The sequence below is a fragment of the Ips typographus genome, linkage group LG5 (genome assembly GCF_016097725.1).
Source record: "Ips typographus isolate SLU linkage group LG5, UJ_Ityp_2.0, whole genome shotgun sequence".
Lineage (NCBI taxonomy): Eukaryota > Metazoa > Arthropoda > Insecta > Coleoptera > Curculionidae > Ips > Ips typographus.
Window position 1 is genome coordinate 5,709,559 of NC_138426.1, and position 19,718 is coordinate 5,729,276.

Genomic DNA, 19,718 nt, shown 5'->3' on the forward strand with positions numbered 1-19,718 from the left:
TTGCAACTGATAATTCAATAGCTGTTAAAGGACCAACCTTTCGATTATTTTTATTTTTATTTTTACTATTGTAAAACATACGTAATATTAAAGCTACAACACGCTTTAATCTAATTAAATTTGAAAAATGTTCAAAAGGAAATTTAAATTCATCCTTTGAAACCAACGATATTAGTTTATTTTGTTTGACATGAGGCAAATTTTTTGTAGAAATTATTGGCAAAACTGGCCATTTTGATTTGTCAAACTTCAAGAAGTTTGGGCCGTGCCACCACAATTCGACATGTTTAAGTTGGTCTGGTTGTACACCCCGAGTGATCAAGTCAGCTGGATTATCACTAGTTGGTACATGTCGCCACTCATAATTTGATGTTAACTCCTGGATTTCAGCTACCCTATTACTAATAAACGGTTTTAACATATTAGGTGCCATCTTTAACCAACCTAACACTATTGTCGAATCGGACCATAAGATAATTTTGTTAAATTTGATATCCATTGACATTACAACTCGTTTTACTAACCGGGCTGTAATAACCGCTGCACATAATTCTAATTTAGGAATAGTGATGGTTTTTAATGGTGCAACCTTACCTTTGGCACATGTTAGGTTTACAAAATATTCATTTTGATTATTGACTGATTTAATATAAACTGCTCCACCATACGCACTTTGTGACGCGTCTGCAAAAGCGTGTAGCTCGAACAATACAGCATTTTTGCAGACTACTTGTCGAGACACAGATAAGTTTTGAAGATCGATAAGAGCAACTTTAAATTTCAACCATGTTTGTTCAATATCAATAGGCAATGAATCATCCCATGACAGTTTGACTAACCATATTTTTTGTAATATCATCTTTGCGATTATTGTACAAGGTGCCAACGAATGCAAAGGATCAAAAATTCGTGCTATATGACTTAAAACAGTGCGTTTGGTAATTCGTGTTTGATCAGCAGGAAAATTTATTTTGAATTTTAATTCATCACTTTTAGTAGACCAGATTAAACCTAACATTTTTGCATTTTCATTAGGTCCAATTTGCACACAATATAAATCGGAACAATTATTTTTCATATGATTTATAACGTCACTACTGTTGGAGTTCCACTTTCTAAGTTGAAAGCATGCGCTTTTTAAGATATAAGAAACTTTATTGCAAATAGAGATTGTTTCTTCAACAGTACTGCCGCCACTTAAAAAGTCATCCACATAAAATCCGTGTTCAATTATATTTGAAATTTGGGGATTTGATTCTTTACAATCAAGTGCCAACTGTTTTAGACAACGAGTAGCTAAAAATGGGCTAGACGCCATACCAAAAACTACACGGGTCATTTCATACATGCTCAAATTCTCAGGTGAATCTGACCTCCATAAAATCCGTTGGTATTTTCTTTGCTCTGGATTTACCGAAATTTGTCAATACATTTTTGAGACATCTGCTGACACTGCATAATTATACTGACGAAATCGAATGAGAATTGTAACTCATCCTGGACCACAGGACCAAACATTTGTGTATCATTTAATGATATCCCAGTTGAATTATTGTCTAAAACAGTAGTCATACTTGCATTGTACACCACTCGAAGAGGACATGTTAAACTCTCTGGGCGTTGAACTCCATGATGTGGTATTACATAGCACAATTCATTTTCACTAAAGTTTTGTAGTTTTCTCATGAAACCTAAACTTTCAAACTCCTTCATGTAGTTTGAGTAATTTGATTTTAAAGTGGGATTTTTATCTAACCTTTTTTCAAGTACAAAAAACTGTCTTCTAGCTTTATAAAATGAATTTCCTAATTGACTTAAGTTTGATTTAAATGGTATATTTATTTCAAACCTACCATCTGGTAAACGAATTGTATGCTGTGCAAAATGTTCTTCAGCTTCCTTTTCTTCCAAGGATAAAGCTGGAGATGGTCCACACTCTTCTAAAGCCCAAAATTTGGTTAACTGTTGCTGTATATCTAAAGTTTCCACATTTTTATTAATATTGACAAAGTTACAGACAGAAGTGTTCATATTTGACCATAGTGGACCACTAACCACCCAACCTAACTTTGTATTTTGTAAAATGGGCTTGTTATGGCCTAAGTTGTGCTGACCTACACATAAAATTTTCCAAAATGCATCTGCACCAATCAACATATCAATTTTAGATGGTACATGAAAACTAGGATCAGCTAAAACAAACGATTTGGGTATATAGTCAAATTTGTACCCTTTGAGAATGACGTCATGCAGGTGAAAAAACACGCATGTCTGGAATTAGATCACAAGTTTTAACCTACAAATGCTTTGAAAAATTAGTGTGTTCAGCAGTGACTATGATCAAGTGCCCTGAAAATCACATGATCATGAGAGTTTCAGTTTAATCATCATTCATTCAGTGAATAGGTGTGCTTGCACTCACTTAAAGATCTCTTCTACTCCTAATAACATAATATATTATTAATGTTCATTGATTTTTGTGTTGTGTTATTGTGCTGTGCACAATAAAGCAAAAATAGTAATTTGGCATACCAACATTACCAACTTCTTTGTTTTTCATAAAAGCGGTTATTTTGGTTTTACTGACCGACATTTTCTGAGAAATGTTGGTGAAATAGGAGTCGTCAGCTGGAATTCCAGCCTTTTTCATTCGGCATAGGGTAGCAGTACTCACTTTTAAAGCTTGTGATGCTCTATCAGACATATTGAAATAATCAATTGGGATGACATCTGGAAACTGATTCTTTTCGTACTCCAAAGAAAACAGCACATTTAGAATTAGCATTTGGGCTTGCTCCTTGTAGCGCATCATTTTTAAACCTTTGATATTTGTTTATATCAAAGTGACAGTAAATGTCAACGTTTTTTATTTGACAGGATGACAAAATCAATAACGTGCCTTTTTTGTTAAAATTGTTTATTTCACATGTGTGATATGCGAGAAACAAAGATGTAAAAAGATGACGTCATTCTCAAAAGGTAAAAATCCGACTATACTTAGGTATTTCAAATCAATTTTATGATTGGGAATGTTTGAAGTAATGTTTGGTAACACTAAACAAGTCACTTTAATCTTGTAATCCGAATGAACATCTTTTATTTCCACTTGACATTTTTCATTAATTTGGGATGTCACTTTATTGACTCCTGAAACACAAAAATCAATTGACTGTTTGAAGGGCAAGTTTATAACACAATTTTTTTGTTATAAAACTAGACATACTTCTATTATCTAATAAGCATCTTATAATGTGGCTTTGATTGTGGTTGTCATAAACCTTTACCAAAACTGTTGACAATAGCACTTGTTGCACTGTGTTTGCTGTTAATCCAACTGCAGCTTGATGTATGTCCTCATTACTTTCAGTGGTGTGTATTTGCCTATTTGATTCTGGTACATTTTCAGCATCATGTCTCACCACTCTTTGAGAATTATTTAAATGTAAAATCACATGATTCTTGTATCGACATTTAGAACATGATTTGGCTCTACAAACTTTGCTATGATGACCAGGTTTCAAACAGCACATACACAACCGCTTGTTTTTAATAAATTCAATTTTGTCTCCATGAGATAACTTTAAAAAATTATCACAATTTTGAATGTAATGAGAGGTTTGATTACAAAATAAACAAGGTCTTGCTTGGTTTTCAGTATAAAAGGTTTAAGTAGTTTGATGTAATTTAATTTTTGAATGTTCTCTGGTAACCTGCAGGGTTTCTAAAAAATTGGCTCTTCTTCTTTTAAAAATTTTGCAAAATCGGTTAATGTTGGATTCTCTGGCAAACTGCTCTTTTTTTGTTTCCAAACATTAGTGGTTGAAGAGTCCAACTTTTGAGAAAGTAAGTAAATAAGAAGGGTATCCCAATATTCAGTGGGTTCATTTAAATGTTTTAAACAACGCAAATGTTTATTCAGGGAGTCAATCATACTGCGAATTTTTTCAGCAGATGGCTTTTGAATGGTTTCAATGTTAAATATGTGCTTAACATGTCTAAAAATGAGTAACCTGTCAGAAAGCACTTGCCAGGCAGTATTGTAGTTACTGTCTGAAAATTCAATTGCTTGTATCACTTGTAAAGCCTCATTTTGTAAAGCACCTCTTAAGTAGTGAAACTTTCTTATATTTGGCAACATTTTATTTGTATGAATCAATGAACTAAAGATTTCCCGAAATTCTAACCATTCATCGTACTTACCTCCAAACTTTGGTACATCAATTGGTTTTAAACCAGTATTATCACCTCGATTATCATTTTCTGATGACATTGTGGAAACACCAACCTGTTGAATAATTGTGACTAACAAATTTTGATCTGTATGATCATTTATAATCTTTTTTGCCAACACAACACTCGAAAAGTATGAACTTTCAAAAATTTCACTTTCTATATTCAACTCCTTTAATTTTCTATCATATTCCTCATCATTAAACAACAGAGACAGCTTAGTTTGCAATCCTTCAAACTCATTTAATAAAAATGGTTGAACTCTGTCTAAACGAGACTGAACATCAAATACTTCTACCTCAGTGAGTGGCAAGTTACTGTTTAAATTAGGCACAACTTCTTTATTTAAAAAATTATTAAATCTTGTCAACTTACTTTTTAAGGTGGCCTTAGCCCTTGAAATATTTTTTATTTGTTCTTCTTGAGAACTCATTTTGATAGTGAATTATTCACAAAATCAATGCAAAGAAAACAGGGTACAATTTTCATGGAAATACAAATGTAAATGGAACGAACTCACCCCTGTAGTTGCAACTTCAGTTTTTACGTAGAACACCAACCAATATCTTCAAGGGACTGTTTTCTTTCCAGGTACTATACAGCATACAGCTCAAATCACTATTCACCATCTGTGAATCGTGAATCCGTGACGAAGAACCATGTACAGAATCGCCGGGTTTCCGGAGATCTGGTTTTGAATTTCACTAAAAAATAACCCTTGGAAAATCTTTAAACTGCTTTAATAACAACGAAATAGGTGACAGTGAACACGTTTTCTAAAAAGTCTGTGTAAGTCTGGGTTTTGCACATGGCACACCGAGCGGCACACACCTTTTAGGTTACGTTCGTCGTAATCGTCCTTTTCGTCTTTTCCTCCACTCGCGCACTTATACTTCCTGCATTTGCAACAGCAGGTCTTGACAAACTGAAACAAATGACGTACTAATATACAGGTTGTCCCGTTTGTACCCTGTACTGTTCAAATAATAATCTATAAAATTTGTTTTAAAACAGAAATAAAATGGAGCTAAACATTTCTGATATGAATTTTGTTATTTACTTACACATTTTTCCAATTATACAAAAAGCAATCAGCGATCTGCATTTTCTTACAAAAAAGCAAAATGTTTGCTGGGAACTATTCCGTATGTCGTGTCGCAAAAACCGTTTATCAAAACATGTTTGGTAATTGCACAGTAGATTTTTAGGCAATTCAAAGGACATCGACCACTGTTTGCGAATGCAAGAGCTTTGCTAACCTTAAATCATACTCATCTGAGGATAATCTTGCCTAACGTAAAACCAGTTTGAAACGCAAATTGGTTCTGAATCAAGTCAAAACGTGACAGGCAATAATGGTGGGTACGTAATTGGTTTCTATAAGTTTAGTACTTTCAAATTTTAATTCAAACCTATTCATAATTAAATCTTGTAGATGTCAATAGCACAATTAATGCTAGAGACCGTTCATCTTCCGGACCGTAATTACGAATACCTCGATTACGATTCAGATTCTGCATTCAATGCGTTAATAAATAAATTTGGATTTTAGTGTCGTCGTAAATATGATAATCCTATGCTGTAATTTTTGGTCTGGTGTGAAAATCGATGATTTTCCGCTATGTAATTATCATTCATAACCGTCCCTTAGTTTAATGAAGTTATCACTTCCATATCGACCAATGCCGTGTGACTATTAATTGAAAACGGTTTTCCCTGAAACCTGTTTAATACCGCAGATAAATGTCCGTACTTAGTTTGATTGGCAGTTTCTGTCCTTCCATATGAAGCATCCGGTTATCCAATATAACCGAGTTGGATTTTTCTAGTCAAGTGAAAAAAAGCCTCGGATAATCTTCTTTTATGTATCGATTTTCATTCCCTTAAATGTGACTAATTGGAGTGATTACCTTTGATCCTGACTGTTTGAACGGTTTTACCGGCATGGATTTTATTTGTTTTCCTAACATTTAATATTTAACTGCGTAAATGTTTAAACAGGGTTAGCCACCCAAACCGTTCATTAAAAGTTTCTTAGGATCAAATTTTAACACCGTTTTTCTTCCGGACTGTACTAAATTTTATGGTGTTTTTTCATCTTAGTGGGTAGTAAATTTAATGAGGATACCAAAAATGTGCTTAAAACACTCATTTTCCCACTCCAAGTGGGTTTTGCAGAATATTTTTCCCATGACTGTCCGTTCAAACTGAGTTTCTGGCAATTCAAACTTTGACACTACTGACTGTACCAAATTGTATAGTATTTTTTAATCTTATTGAATACTGTAAGAACCAATTCCAAAACCCGGTCTAAACGCAACATAGTCGCCCGCACCACCTGCTTTTGAAGGTCAAAGAAACCTAAATGCGGCCAAACAGAAGAGCAGCCTGCCAGACGGTCCATATTTGGAAATCGTACAAAAGACGAGTGCGCGTGCAGGTTACGTTAGTTACGCACGGCTCTCGGGCATTCTGATTACGACTACGCCGCGAAAAGCTAACCTTCGTAACACTGAGTGACTGAGACCCCCTTCAACTACTAACTGGGGTAATTTTGTACCCCATGTTATTTTTGTTTCTATCTTCGGAAAAAAAAGTGCAGACATGTTTTTTTACACAACTAATTTATTAAGATACATTTTTATTAACAAGAAAAACGTATGTATTTTAAACTACTGCAAAAAAACGTCAGTTTAAATTCAAAAGTCATGAGTTTAAAATATAACCTGTGGATTACTTTTCACACTGTGTACAAATGACTTTTTTCTTACTATGTTCCACACATACAAACTTTGCACACACCTCGCATTTATTTCGGGTCTTTCTGTCATTTTTTCTTGTGCAAATGTAACACCGACCAGACCATCTCTGCGCGATTGGATTTATTTGGCGGTCACATTCAGGAACCACAGTCAGCATGTGATCACGGATTGGTTGTTGTAATCTATCCTTATTTTTATGTCTTCTAATTGTGTGATTCTTTACAAGTTCCTTTCCCAGACATAGCAGAAATGTACGCCTGGCATCCAAATAAGAATCTTTCCAATCAGGGTATTTTATTTTCCATAAAATGAAAGAGTTTAGCGCTGCGGTATCAATAATATGTCCAAAAATCACCATAGGATTAAAGATTTTGTACGTTTTATTGGCTGTTTATACCAAACAGTGCCATCTTTACTAACAAAAGTAGGCATCGAACTAGAGTCTTCACTAGAATCCTCATTGTCGGTTTGATCAGCAACTTGTCCTTCAATCTCGTCGGGCTCGGAGTCAATTTTGTCCACTAGTCCTCTTCGTCGCTGAGTGACTCCTCAAATAGAGGTAAATCTTCCCCTAGATCGAGGTTTCCGTCGTGATACATTTGTATCTCCTGTTCCGTCAGTTTTGTTGTGCGGTTTGACAAGAATAAACAGGAAAAATCTCGCCGAAAGCAGTTTGCCGCTGACAAGTATAGACTGGCTCAACGCACTGACTAGGGTATTTTTGCACCCCAGGCTACAAAAACCACTGTAAAAAAATAGTAGATTTTTTTTTCAAATATTCCTACCTGGCTTTATATAGCAAAATACCTCTCTTTAGCATACCTAAAGAAACTTTAATTTCCTGTATGACAAAAAGATAATATTACAGTATTTAGAAAAAAAAATGTAATTGGGGTACAGAATTACCCCAGTCAGTATTACGAAGGTATACGTTGTTTTCTACTTGTTTGCAAGAACCTATTTTAAAATATATTAGTTAAGGGAAAGGTGTTTTTAATTGACTCATCGTTAACGCTCCTCTCTTACAAATTGTGGCTTGCAGCAGTTTTAAAGATAACTTCAGGAATTAACGGTGTTTTTGTCGAGTTCAATCGGACATTTTGTGACTCTCGAACGTTCGTCGCGAAAATCTGGTTACTCTTCGTTTTCCGTGTGTACGTCCCGTGAACGTGAATGTACATTTCGAAGAACATTTCGTTGCTACCTCGCGAAAATTCTTAAAAAAAAAACTCATCCACGGCTTCATTGAACTTTTACGTGCTTTATTTGCTAATAAATAATGAAGCATTTGTGTACAACTAGAGGCAGTTACTGCGGTAAGTTTTGTCATTGAATTGTACTTCAAAATTCGACAATCTGCCACCGCCAACTGTAAGGTATTGGCTTCGAAGCCGAGAAGTCAAGTCAACCGTTTTAGAGACTAGTGAAGATAATTTTCCTCCTAGTGACCTTGAAATGGATCACGTGACATTATCTAACGAACAGTTTCAAGAACTTATTGCACGAATTGGTGCAGTTTCTTTACCAACCGCGAGTGATGGCAATTTTTCAACATGTTCATCTCGGTTTAACGGTAATAAAAACAGTGACGTAAACGCTTTCATCGATGCTGTTGAAACTTTCAAAGATTGCTCAAAAGAGTCCGATTCAAACGCTTTACGTGGACTGTCGATGTTGTTAGATGACTTTGCTGTTACGTGGTGGCAAGGCGTGAAAGATTCTTGGGATGATGCAATTAATCTAATGAAAATCACGTTTGGTCCAAGAAAACCCGCGTATCTAGTGTATCGTGAACTTTTTGCTAATGAACAAGATTCAAAGACTCCTTCAGACGTTTTTATTTGTAAAGCTAGGTCAATTCTGGCTCAGTTTCCAACCGGTACTCTTAATGAGTCAATTCAACTAGACATGGTGTACGGACTTTTACAAAAAACGTACTTTATCACGCGGAACGGGTTCCGCGTGATAAAGTTTTGACTTTTAATGACCTGCTCAAGCATTGTCGAGAAATTGATTTTGCAAATATTTAGAACACACAGAGGACGAGTGCCGCAAGAAACGAACTGCCAAAGCCAGTGCAATTTCTTCTTCCACTGCGCCGCAGGAACATTTAAATATGGTTTCTTCTCCTAGCCCCTCTCAACCAATTTATCAATTCAGCTTACTTGTTTTGGTTTGTATGTGGATACATCAAGTCAAACTGCCCCACGTGTTATGGTGGTGTCTCTTCACTTGATTTTTGCTGTTTAGAAGGCGACGTTGCCAAACTGTCACCACAGCCTCGACCATTATTCAACATCTCTATCATGGGCTTGAATGGCTCAGGAATCATTGATACGGCCGCAAAACAGAGTGTTGCAAGTAGCTCTTTGTATAAAGCGCTACATCAAAAAGGAGCAACATTTACTGCATCTAGGGCTAATATTAAATTAGCAGATGGCAGTGTTAAGACTCTTGACACCAAGATTGTTACAGTGGACATACTTCTACAAGGTCGTACCATACCCACTACGCTAGTATGCTTGCCTGATGCCAATAAGACTCTACTTGGCATTGATTTCCTTCAAGCCGGAAATATAGCAATCAACCTTGGACAGTGTTGCTGGTACTTTGCAGAAGACGACTTCAATCAACATGAACTACGATTTGAAGATCAACACAATGTGGAATTTAACGACGCCACCATCGAAGCTTTGTCCATAACCATGTTGAGAGACAACGAAGGAACTATGCTATCTTATGAGCAAAAGAAAATTCTTTCTGACACAATCACTGTAAATCAAGATGTTTTTGCTGCTTTTGATCACGGTGCCTGTGAGTTATCCGCTTCCTAGAATGGATGATTTACTCCATTGCACTAAAAAAACATTCTTATGTCAACACTTGACTTGAGGACGGGTTATCATCAAGTCCGAGTTCGGCAGGAAGATCAAGATAAGACCTCGTTTGTGACCCCCTTTGGAACGTTCCGCTACTTAGTGATGCCCTTCGGCTTGCGAAATGCGCCAGCCACGTTCCAGCGGCTCATTGATCGATTTAGAGGCGGACTTCCACATGTTTTAATTCTTGCTTACCTGGACGATATTTTCATATTGTCAGAGACCTTTGAACAGCACGTTAAAGATCTCCTAAGTGTATTTGAACGGCTAAGAATGTTTAAATTACAAGCTAATTTGGTCGAACGGAAGAACCGCGACATGAAGCAGAGACTTGCAACTTTGGTAGGCAAAGACCACACAACTTGGGCTGAACAGCTTCCGAGTATACGATTTGCCCTGAATAGTGCTAATTGTCAATCGACTGGACTTAGTGCTGCTTACTTAAACTTTGCCAGAGAGCTAAGGAGTCCTGATGAAGTTGTTAACGACTTACGACCAGTAGTCCAATCCGACAATTTCCTTCCAGAAATAACCCCTTACTTGAAGCAAGTTATTAAGATTATCAAAGGCAGTATGCTGATCTAAAACGAGCAGAGACACCTGATTACGCTATAGGTGATAAAGTACTGGTTACTACACACACCCGAAGCAGTCAAGACAAGCATGTAACCGCCAAGCTGGATCCTAAAAGAGATGGACCTTATACAATCATCCGCCGTGTATCACCGGTATCTTATGAAATTGCCAGCTCCGACCAACTTGATGAACGACTGGGAGTATATCATTGTAGCGCCTTACGAATGTACCATGGTGGTCAGTCTGGAAGTCCTATAGTGCCTTTACGGAAAAGGGGACGGCCCCGAAAGAACCCAGAACCTATAAAAGCTGGTTCCTCGACGTCACCGTCTTCACAACCAGAGGGGGAGACTGTAAGAACCAATTCCAAAACCCGGTCTAAACGCAACATAGTGGGCCGCACCACTTGCTGTTGAAGGTCGCAGAAACCTAAATGCGGCCAATCAGAAGAGCAGCCAGCCAGACAGTCCATATTTGGAAATCGTACAATAAACACGAGTGCGCGTGCAGATTACGTTAGTTACGCAGTACGCACGGCTCTCGGGCATTCTGTTTACGACAACGCCGCGAAAAGCTTTTAATACGTTGTTTTCTACTTGTTTGCAAGAACCTATTTTATAATATATTAAGGGAAAGGTGTGTTTAATTGACTCATCGTTAACGCTCCTCTCTTACAACAACAGATTTCATTATTGATCTTAAATACTTGATAGCGTCCAAGGTGGTTTTGAAATCAGAAATGTATACGTTATTAGAGAGGTCAGTCTTGATCGGGGAATGAATTAGTGAATATTTCTCGTGTTTGGAGGACTGAAGGTCCTGTGTGTGACTATCATGTGTAATGTTACTTGTTATTTTGAGTTTAATTGAACCCATTTTCTATTCAATTTAAAATCTAACTTGACACATCATAAATGATTGACGTAAAATGTTATAGAGTTTTGAAAAATCGAAAACATTCCTATTTCAACTTTAATTCAATATTATCAAGTATTTTAGTCTAGAATAATGAAAACTGTTGTTCCTTGCTCAAACTTTAGAAACTTGGAAAGTCGTTGGATAAAACTTATTAAACCCTAACTGCTGATTAAACAAATTTTCGAATAATTTAAAACTTGATTTGTACGAGTATAAAATAGTAGGTGTCGCTGGTCTGAAATCCGAGGTCTTAAAAACTCGAAACAGCAATCAAGGGATAGGTTTAATCGGTTTACAAAAGGGGTGAAGAACACTCAGCTTTCTCCACAACAAACTTTACTAAACCTCTAGTTAAAGAGGGCACGCTCGACTACTTTCGAGTACATAAGTACGCATCTTCAGGAGCTAGAAGTTATACAATCTAGAAAATGGATCTTAAAAACAAAGAGAAAACACACCTTATGATGTAAAAGGGGGCGCCGACTGTCTTTCTACGCAGGGGAGACAGCGAAACCCAGGTTAAATTAAATTGGGACTTAGAAACACTGTTCTATACGTCTAAGCATTGTAGAGTTGAATAAAACTGTAAATTCGTTAACAATGTCGGGGTAGCGGGGTAGCGTGACGTCACGTTTAGTTGAATTAAGACGTATAGGTGGCATTAAACAAACGTTCCGCCCTGACAACACCGCAATAAAGGTAACCACGGCAATAATGAAAAGGGAAAAAATCAGTGATAAGTGACATTGTAAACTGTCAAACGTCAAACAAGTCAGATCCGGGAAAAGAAAAAACATACCAAATTTGTTTTGTTTTTTGTGTAGTTGGTTGGTAGTAGCCTCTGTAAGGTATTTTTTCTTAAGTGGTAATGGTTGGATTAGGCCAGAAAAAAGCAGACGTTTATTGTCTACCACGAGTCGACGTTTCGACCACTGTTGGTGGTCATCCTCAGGACTCTAAAATTTTTATTATTCCTGTTTACATAGTGGTTACACTGAGGGTGTAGAATACATATCACAATTTAGCTCACAAAAATTAGCTTAATACATGAACTGACTCAATTTATATGATTGTTATAACACATATACAGAATAAAACATAAATAAAAAACACTTAATTATAATATAATTAAAGGACAAGCCTAAATCATGTAGATTTAGTACAAAAACAAAGAAAGGAACAAACCAGGGACAGGCAACACCAAAAACTTACGTGTAGTTTAAAACGCCTTAGTAAGGGTCTTCAAAATGTAGGAAACATGTAACTCCATCATTGCACACATTTATAAATTGAACTATTTGTTCTAGATTCAATTCTGTACTATTTATTTTGTTTTACAGTAATCAGCGTGCTTGCAATGTGTAGTGGGATTCACTTCTTGTACGCTCTGAACACAATTTAACTCGGTTATTTCGATGTTTCTTCGAGTCTAACTGCCTATTTATCACCTCAGCATGCCGGATTTTTGCATGTCAATGGAATGTGTTTATTTACTCCTTCATGTATGTCCTGTATGTATTCTACACCCTCAGTGTAACCACTATGTAAACAGGAATAATAAAAATTTTAGAGTCCTGAGGATGACCACCAACAGTGGTCGAAACGTCGACTCGTGGTAGACAATAAACGTCTGCTTTTTTCTGGCCTAATCCAACCATTACCACTTAAGAAGAAAAAACATACTATTGTTACGTACGAAATAGAGTTTTCGTCCGTAACTCGTTTAAATTGTATTTTTAATGTCCGTGGGCCTAGTTACACTAGTAGACCGATTCCGATCGCTTAATAGCTCCATTTGCACTTTGTGCAAATTTTGTGGTTAATGTGGGTGCGTGACCTGATGAGTTATCAGGTGCCACAAAGTTTTAGAAGGTCAGAGCCTCAGTCAGAGTTGAGCCACCAGGTCAATTCCTTACTTGATTTAGTTTAATTTAATTTTTTTTTAGTTTATATTAGTTTGCTTTAAACAACTTCAACACTTGTCACAACCTCTGGTCACCTTTTTGGTTGCCGGAACAAGTGTTGAAGCTGTTTGTTCGTTTTCCCTGGTGTTCTGCTGTTTTCTGCCTTAGGTACCTGTCACCAGTCTCTGGACCCCATTCCCTACCTGGAAATCAGCGGTGGCCACTACTGACTACTGGGGAGAGGATACTGGAGGTTCCAGGACCCAAACATCGCCCTTTAAAACTGGTAAGGGTAGTTAGAGACAGTTTGGCACTGGGAAAACTTTTCCTGTTTTTTTTTTTTATTTTAAAGTTTAATTTCAATTTTGTTTTTTAAATTTTTCTTTAAATTTGCCAATAATTTGGTTCTTGGCAACCTTGTAATTTTTGTAAATTGTAAATGTTGTAGTTTTTTTTTTGTAATATACGCGTGTACACACTACACGGTACAACTAACGGTTCGTTTGATTTCCAAGAGTGTTCATTTATAAAGAGCTAGTGATTATCTCATGCAATTAATCCACGACCTTGAGCAATCTAATTTGAAAATGTTGAAATCTCATTAACGTGAGGTTTCATCATAACAATCTACAAATAAATAATAAATGGGACAATTTTTAATCATTAAATGAAATTAACCGTAATTGGATGAAAAACAAGACCGTCAGTAAAAAAACTTTTGTGTATGTAAAGTGAGCTTACGTGAAAAAAGGATTACTTATTTGAATGTGTGCAATAAGGAAAAGTTGTAGGGAACTATAATCTCTACAAGATTAGATTAGAGCAGTTTTTCTCTAAAAGGTCATTTAAGGAAGATATTCCCTCAAAACTGTTTCAAAAAAAGGAACGAGTACATAACTCGGTTACTTCAAAGAACATCAAAAATGTGTAATAAGGGAAGGTTGTAGGGACATAAATTCTCTACAAGTTTGCATCAGAACACTTTTGCCCTAAAAGGTAACTTAACGGATATACCAGGTGTCCAAGAGCACCCTGGACATAGGAGATTAACATGGGAAAACGGTTTTGATTTTTTTTGCGCCTGTACGGTGGATTTGATTGAAAAATCGTATTAATGAAGTACCTATCACGGACTAGTTTTCTGTATCAGCAACAATGACCTGTTTATCCGTTGCTCGACAACCGCTTATACAGTGCAGGCTAAAAGTTTAAATTTTCTCATTTTTGTTCGTGTTTTACGACGAAAGGGCTCAAGTTAGAGATCTGAAAAAAATACAGAAAACTAGTCCGTGATAAGTACTACAACTTTCATTAATACGATTTTTCAATTAAATCTACCATATAGGCGCAAAAAAATCAAAACCGTTTTCTCATGTTAATCTCCTATGTCCATGTGTATGTATGGTGCTCTTGGACACCTGGTATACCCTCAAAACTGTTTCAAAAAATAAAACGTACGTACTTAATTCGGTTATTTAAAAAAATACCAATAAAGTGTAATAAGAAGAGTTGTAGCGAATCAAATTCTCTAGAAGATTGATTCAGGGCACTTTTGTCCTAAAAGGTCATTTGAGGGAGATATTCCTCCAAAACTATTTTAAAAAAGGAAACGAGTGCATAACTCGATTATTTGGAAAAAATGTCAAAAAAGTGTAATAAGAAGAGTTGTAGAGAATTAAATTCTCTACAAGACTGCTTCAGGGCACTTTTGCCCTAAAAGGTCATTTGAGGGAGATATTCCTCCAAAACTATTTTAAAAAACGAAACGCGTGCATAACTCCGTTATTTGGAAAAAAATATTTCAGTGGTTGATTGTACAAGTTCAAGCAGTCACGTATAGATGGCGCTGAACACTGAAAATCACTGATTTGTAAAGGAAAAATGGAAAGGGCATAGCATTGCCTTTCTAGGTACTCTCTTCAATTCAGTGGTTGATTGTACCACAAGGAAAAGAGAAACGCCAGGAGGTAAAATTGTAGTTACTGTAGTGTAATTGTTGGTTTTCAGTCAATAAAAACACCACTAATCAAAAATCGTTTAATTGCTAATTCTGTAACTCGCTACTTAACACTTTAGTTTAAATTTAGGTAACAATTGGTTATGGATGATTGAGAAAAACGTGGAAGATGATGATTTAGGGAAGAAATGTTATCTTGTCTTGAAGAATACCGGAATCATTGTTTTTCTTTTTCGTCTTCCTGTCTTGTCCGTCAACTGCCGAGCCGGTTGACTTTTGACAGCTCAGTTGTTTTGCGTCAAGCGGTGTTGCCAAAGCACCACAGTACTCCCTTCCCAGTGGGTAACCACGGTGAAGTTCATAATGGTCAAAATCGCTGCCATCCTGAAACCTGACCGTCTTTAGTCGATGATTGGTATTCTTCTTAGGGTCCAACTCTAGACAATTGGTTCTTGCATAACCATGATCATGTGAAATTGGGTCATCGTGTAGCAAGTGTGCTGGCTTCAGGCGATCGATTGAAATGTTTGTTTCTTTCCCATTAACGTTAATGGCAAAGTACTTGGAATTCCGTTGATTGACTTTGTAAGGACCATGTAAGGCTGTTGAAGTGGCTTTTTGACCGCGTGGTTCCTTACGAAGACATGACTGGTCCTCTCGAGATCAGGATGTACAAAAATCTTCGTTCTGGCGTGGTTGGAGTCTGCTATGGGTCGTAGCAAATTGATCTTTTCTTTTAACCGAGCGACAAATGAGGTGGGGTCTGCGGTAACAGAAGACTCGACGAAAAACTCGCCAGGGAGGCGTAACGACTGTCCATAGACCATCTCTGCTGGAGAGGATGGGGCGTCGTTTCTGGTAACACTTCGTAGGCCCAATAGAATAGTGGGTAATACTTCTGTCCATCTGTTTGATCCTGTTGCTTTGATTGCGCTTTTCAGCGTCCTGTGCCAACGTTCAACTTTTCCGTTACTCATTGGATGGTAAGGGGATGATCTGGATCGGTGAATTCCCATCATTACCGAGAGTGATTGGTACAATGCGCTTTCAAATTGTCTGCCTTGATCTGTAATGATGCGGAGCGGTGTGCCAAATCTGGTTATCCAGCCATTGTAGAAAGCTTCAGCTACAGTGTCTGCCCTAATATCAGTTAAGGGGATAGCTTCTGTCCAGCAAGTGTAACGGTCAATGATTGTAAGGCAATAGGTAAAACCTTTTGATGATGGTAGAGGTCCAACTAAATCCAGGTTGATAAAGTTGAATCGTGTGTCGGGTACTTCTAATTTCTGGAAAGGTGATTGAATGTGTCGATGTACCTTTGATTTCTGGCATCCTATGCAGCATCTGGTCCAGACGGTGATGTCCTTGTTCATGTTGGTCCAAACATAGCGTTGGGAAATCAACTTCTTGGTAGCTTTAATCCCTGGGTGGCAAAGATTATGTAGTTTGTCAAATACCTCTTTCCGAAATGACTTCGGTACAAATGGTCTGGCGTTGGATTGGCTTATGTCACAGTAAATGGAGATGTCTGATCCGGGTGGGGTGATTTTCTTGAGATCTAGTGAAGTTGTAGCTGGGTCTGCAAGGAATTGTTGTAACTCGTTATCTTCCTGTTGGTGAGCTTGTAACGTTTCATAGTTGATGGGTTGTGGACAATTTATGCTTTGAATTCGTGACAATGTATCTGCTACTACGTTACTTTTGCCACCAATGTGAGAAATGTTGGTTGAAAACTGTCCTATGAAATCTAGTTGGCGTGCCTGTCTTGGAGAAGTTTTGTCAGATTTTTGTGAAAAGGCGAAAGTCAGAGGTTTATGATCAGTGTAGATGTTGAACGGTACTCTCGATAAAATGTTGAAAATATTTTATAGCGGAATAAACTGCCAGTAATTCACGATCATACGTACTGTATTTGACTTGAGCTGGGGATAGTTTATTTGAGAAAAATCCAAGTGGTTTCCAATTATCGTCTTCCAGTTGTTCAATCACTGCACCGATGGCGAAATCGGAGGCGTCGACTGTAAGTGATAATGGAACGTTCTCCAAGGGATGAACAAGAAGGGTTGCATTGGCTAAACTGATCTTGCATTGGCAAAAGGCACTGTTTGCCTCCTCAGTCCAATTGGTGATGTTCTTTTTCTTAGTGTTGTCCCTAAGATACTCATTGAGCAAGGCTTGGCTTCGCGCGGCGTTGGGGATGAATCGTCTGTAAAAATTAAGCATTCCTAAAAACCTTCTAAGTTCTTGAGTGTTGGTAGGCCTAGGGAAATCTAGTATGGCTTGGACTTTGGTGAGCAAGGGTTGAGTTCCATTTGCTGATACTTCGTAACCAAGAAATGAGACTTTTTCTAAAGCAAATGTACACTTATTAATGTTGATTGTGAGACCATACTGTTGCAGGCGAGATAGTACTGTACGAAGATCTCGTTGGTGCTGCTCGATGTCTGATGAAGCGATTAAGATGTCGTCTATGTAGGGGAAACAACAGTCAAGTCCAGACAAAACTTCATGGATTAGTCTCTGAAATGTTTGGGCGGCATTACGAAGCCCAAATTGCATCTTGGTGAATTCGAATAAGCCAAATGGTGTTATGATTGCTGTTTTGGGAATTGATGTTGCTTCTATTGGTACTTGGTGGTAAGCTCTGTTGAGGTCTATTGTGCTAAAAATGTTTTTGCCTGCCAAGAGATGTGAAAAATCCTGAATATGAGGCACTGGGTAGCGGTCTGGAGTGGTGGCAGCATTGAGGCGGCGGTAGTCTCCTACTGGGCGCCAGGTGCCATTTTTCTTGTGTGCAGGGGGCTGGCCCATGGGCTGTTGGATGGGCGGCAAATTCCCAAATCCGTCATGACCTGAAACTCTTGTTTGGCGATTTTTAGCATTTCAGGTGATAAACGTCGGGCTCTGGCAACAACTGGTGGTCCTTTGGTCTCAATGTAGTGGGTCGTGTTGAATTGAGGTTGATCTACATAACCAGTGTAAGTTGTGATGCCAGGAAATTCCTTGAGAAGATTGGAGAACTGTAGCCCTGGAGCTAAAGTTGAGAATGAACTGTGATAGCTGTGGATAGTCTTACCGAATGCTGACAACTTGGTGACAGGGTCAATTATTTTGCTGTTACCGATATCAATGATGATCTTAGTGTGGTGGAGAAAATCTGCACCAATGATAGCATCTTTAGTATCCGCGATAATAAAAGACCACTGGAATGGTCTGCGTAGACCTAGGCTTACTGTCAGTGTGTGAGAACCGTAAGTCTTGATTTGTGTCCCATTGGCAGCAAACAACTGAAATTTTGATAGGTTATGTGTTACTAACCTGTTTGAGTGTGGGATAATTGACACGTCAGAGCCGGAGTCAATGAGGAATTGGATGTTCGTTGTTGGGTCCTGAATGACTAGGCGATGGGTAAATTGACGACCTTGGTTGTCGCTTACATCAGTTGTCGTCCTTACTGATGTAGGTTGGAGTTTGGCTTCTGCTCGCTTTTCTGGGTAAAATTGCAGGGGCTGGTGCATTTTCTGGCTTTATTGCCATACCTAATATGGTACCAGCATAATTCAGAACCTGTAGCATCTTGTTGTCTGCTGCGGCTGCTAGAACGATTCCTAGGTTTGAAAGAGTTGATTGAAGAGCAAAGTTGTGCGACTTGTGCTTCGAGCTTCAAAATGCGATCGTTATCGTGCGGTGGAGTGGGAGTTGAAACCACAGCTTGAGTTGAAAAGCTGGATGTCGATAGTTACATGATTTTGTCGGCCATGGCGGCAATATTATCCAGTGAGTCACTACTGGTGGCTAAAATTGCTCGCACATTGTTTGGTAGACGTTGGAGAAACATTGTCCTCAGAAAATCTGTCTGTACTTGCGTTCCTGCCAGAACTTTCATCTCACGTAATAAATGAGAGGGTTTGCGGTCACCTAAATCAAGTTCAGTAAGCAATTTGTTGACCTTCCTGCCATCAGACTCTTCAAATTCCACTTGCAACCGATGTATGAGGTCAGTGTACGGTTGTGCTGATTGTGGTTGGTACAGGAAGTCTGATATCATTTCAGCTACGTCGCTGTCTAGTGCAGCAAGAATGTGGTTAAACTTAGTTTTCTCCTGAACTATGTTAGAGTTGGAAAACTGAGCTTCAACTTGCATTTGCCAAATCTTGATGTTTTTGCGCCATAAAGGTGGAATTTTCACACTCACCCTGTTTACATCAGCCGGGTTGGGTGGTGCTTGTGGTAGATTTCGGTCAGCAGGAGGTTGCTGATTAGCTGGGAGCACAGCGGGTAAATCCACAGGAGGTTGGCTCATGTTTGCTGATCGCGTCGGGGTCACCAATGTAGTGTAATTGTTGGTTTTCAGTCAATAAAAACACCACTAATCAAAAATCGTTTAATTGTTAATTCTGTAACTCACTACTTAACACTTTACTTTAAATTTAGGTAACAATTGGTTATGGATGATTGAGAAAAACGTGGAAGATGATGATTTAGGGAAGAA

General features: G+C 37.9%; 2 protein-coding genes across 2 annotated transcripts; one reads left to right on the forward strand and one right to left on the reverse strand.

Moving 5' to 3' along the window:
• The first annotated feature begins 8,447 nt into the window (after positions 1-8,447).
• On the forward strand, positions 8,448-8,969 carry LOC145729321 (activity-regulated cytoskeleton associated protein 2-like). Its single transcript, XM_081980033.1, has one exon. It carries the CDS (start codon positions 8,448-8,450, stop codon positions 8,967-8,969), a length of 522 nt encoding a protein of 173 aa, XP_081836159.1.
• A 9,996-nt stretch (positions 8,970-18,965) lies between these two features.
• On the reverse strand, positions 18,966-19,529 carry LOC145729323 (uncharacterized). The gene has a single exon (XM_081980036.1). It carries the CDS (start codon positions 19,527-19,529, stop codon positions 18,966-18,968), a length of 564 nt encoding a protein of 187 aa, XP_081836162.1.
• Positions 19,530-19,718: the final 189 nt, after the last annotated feature.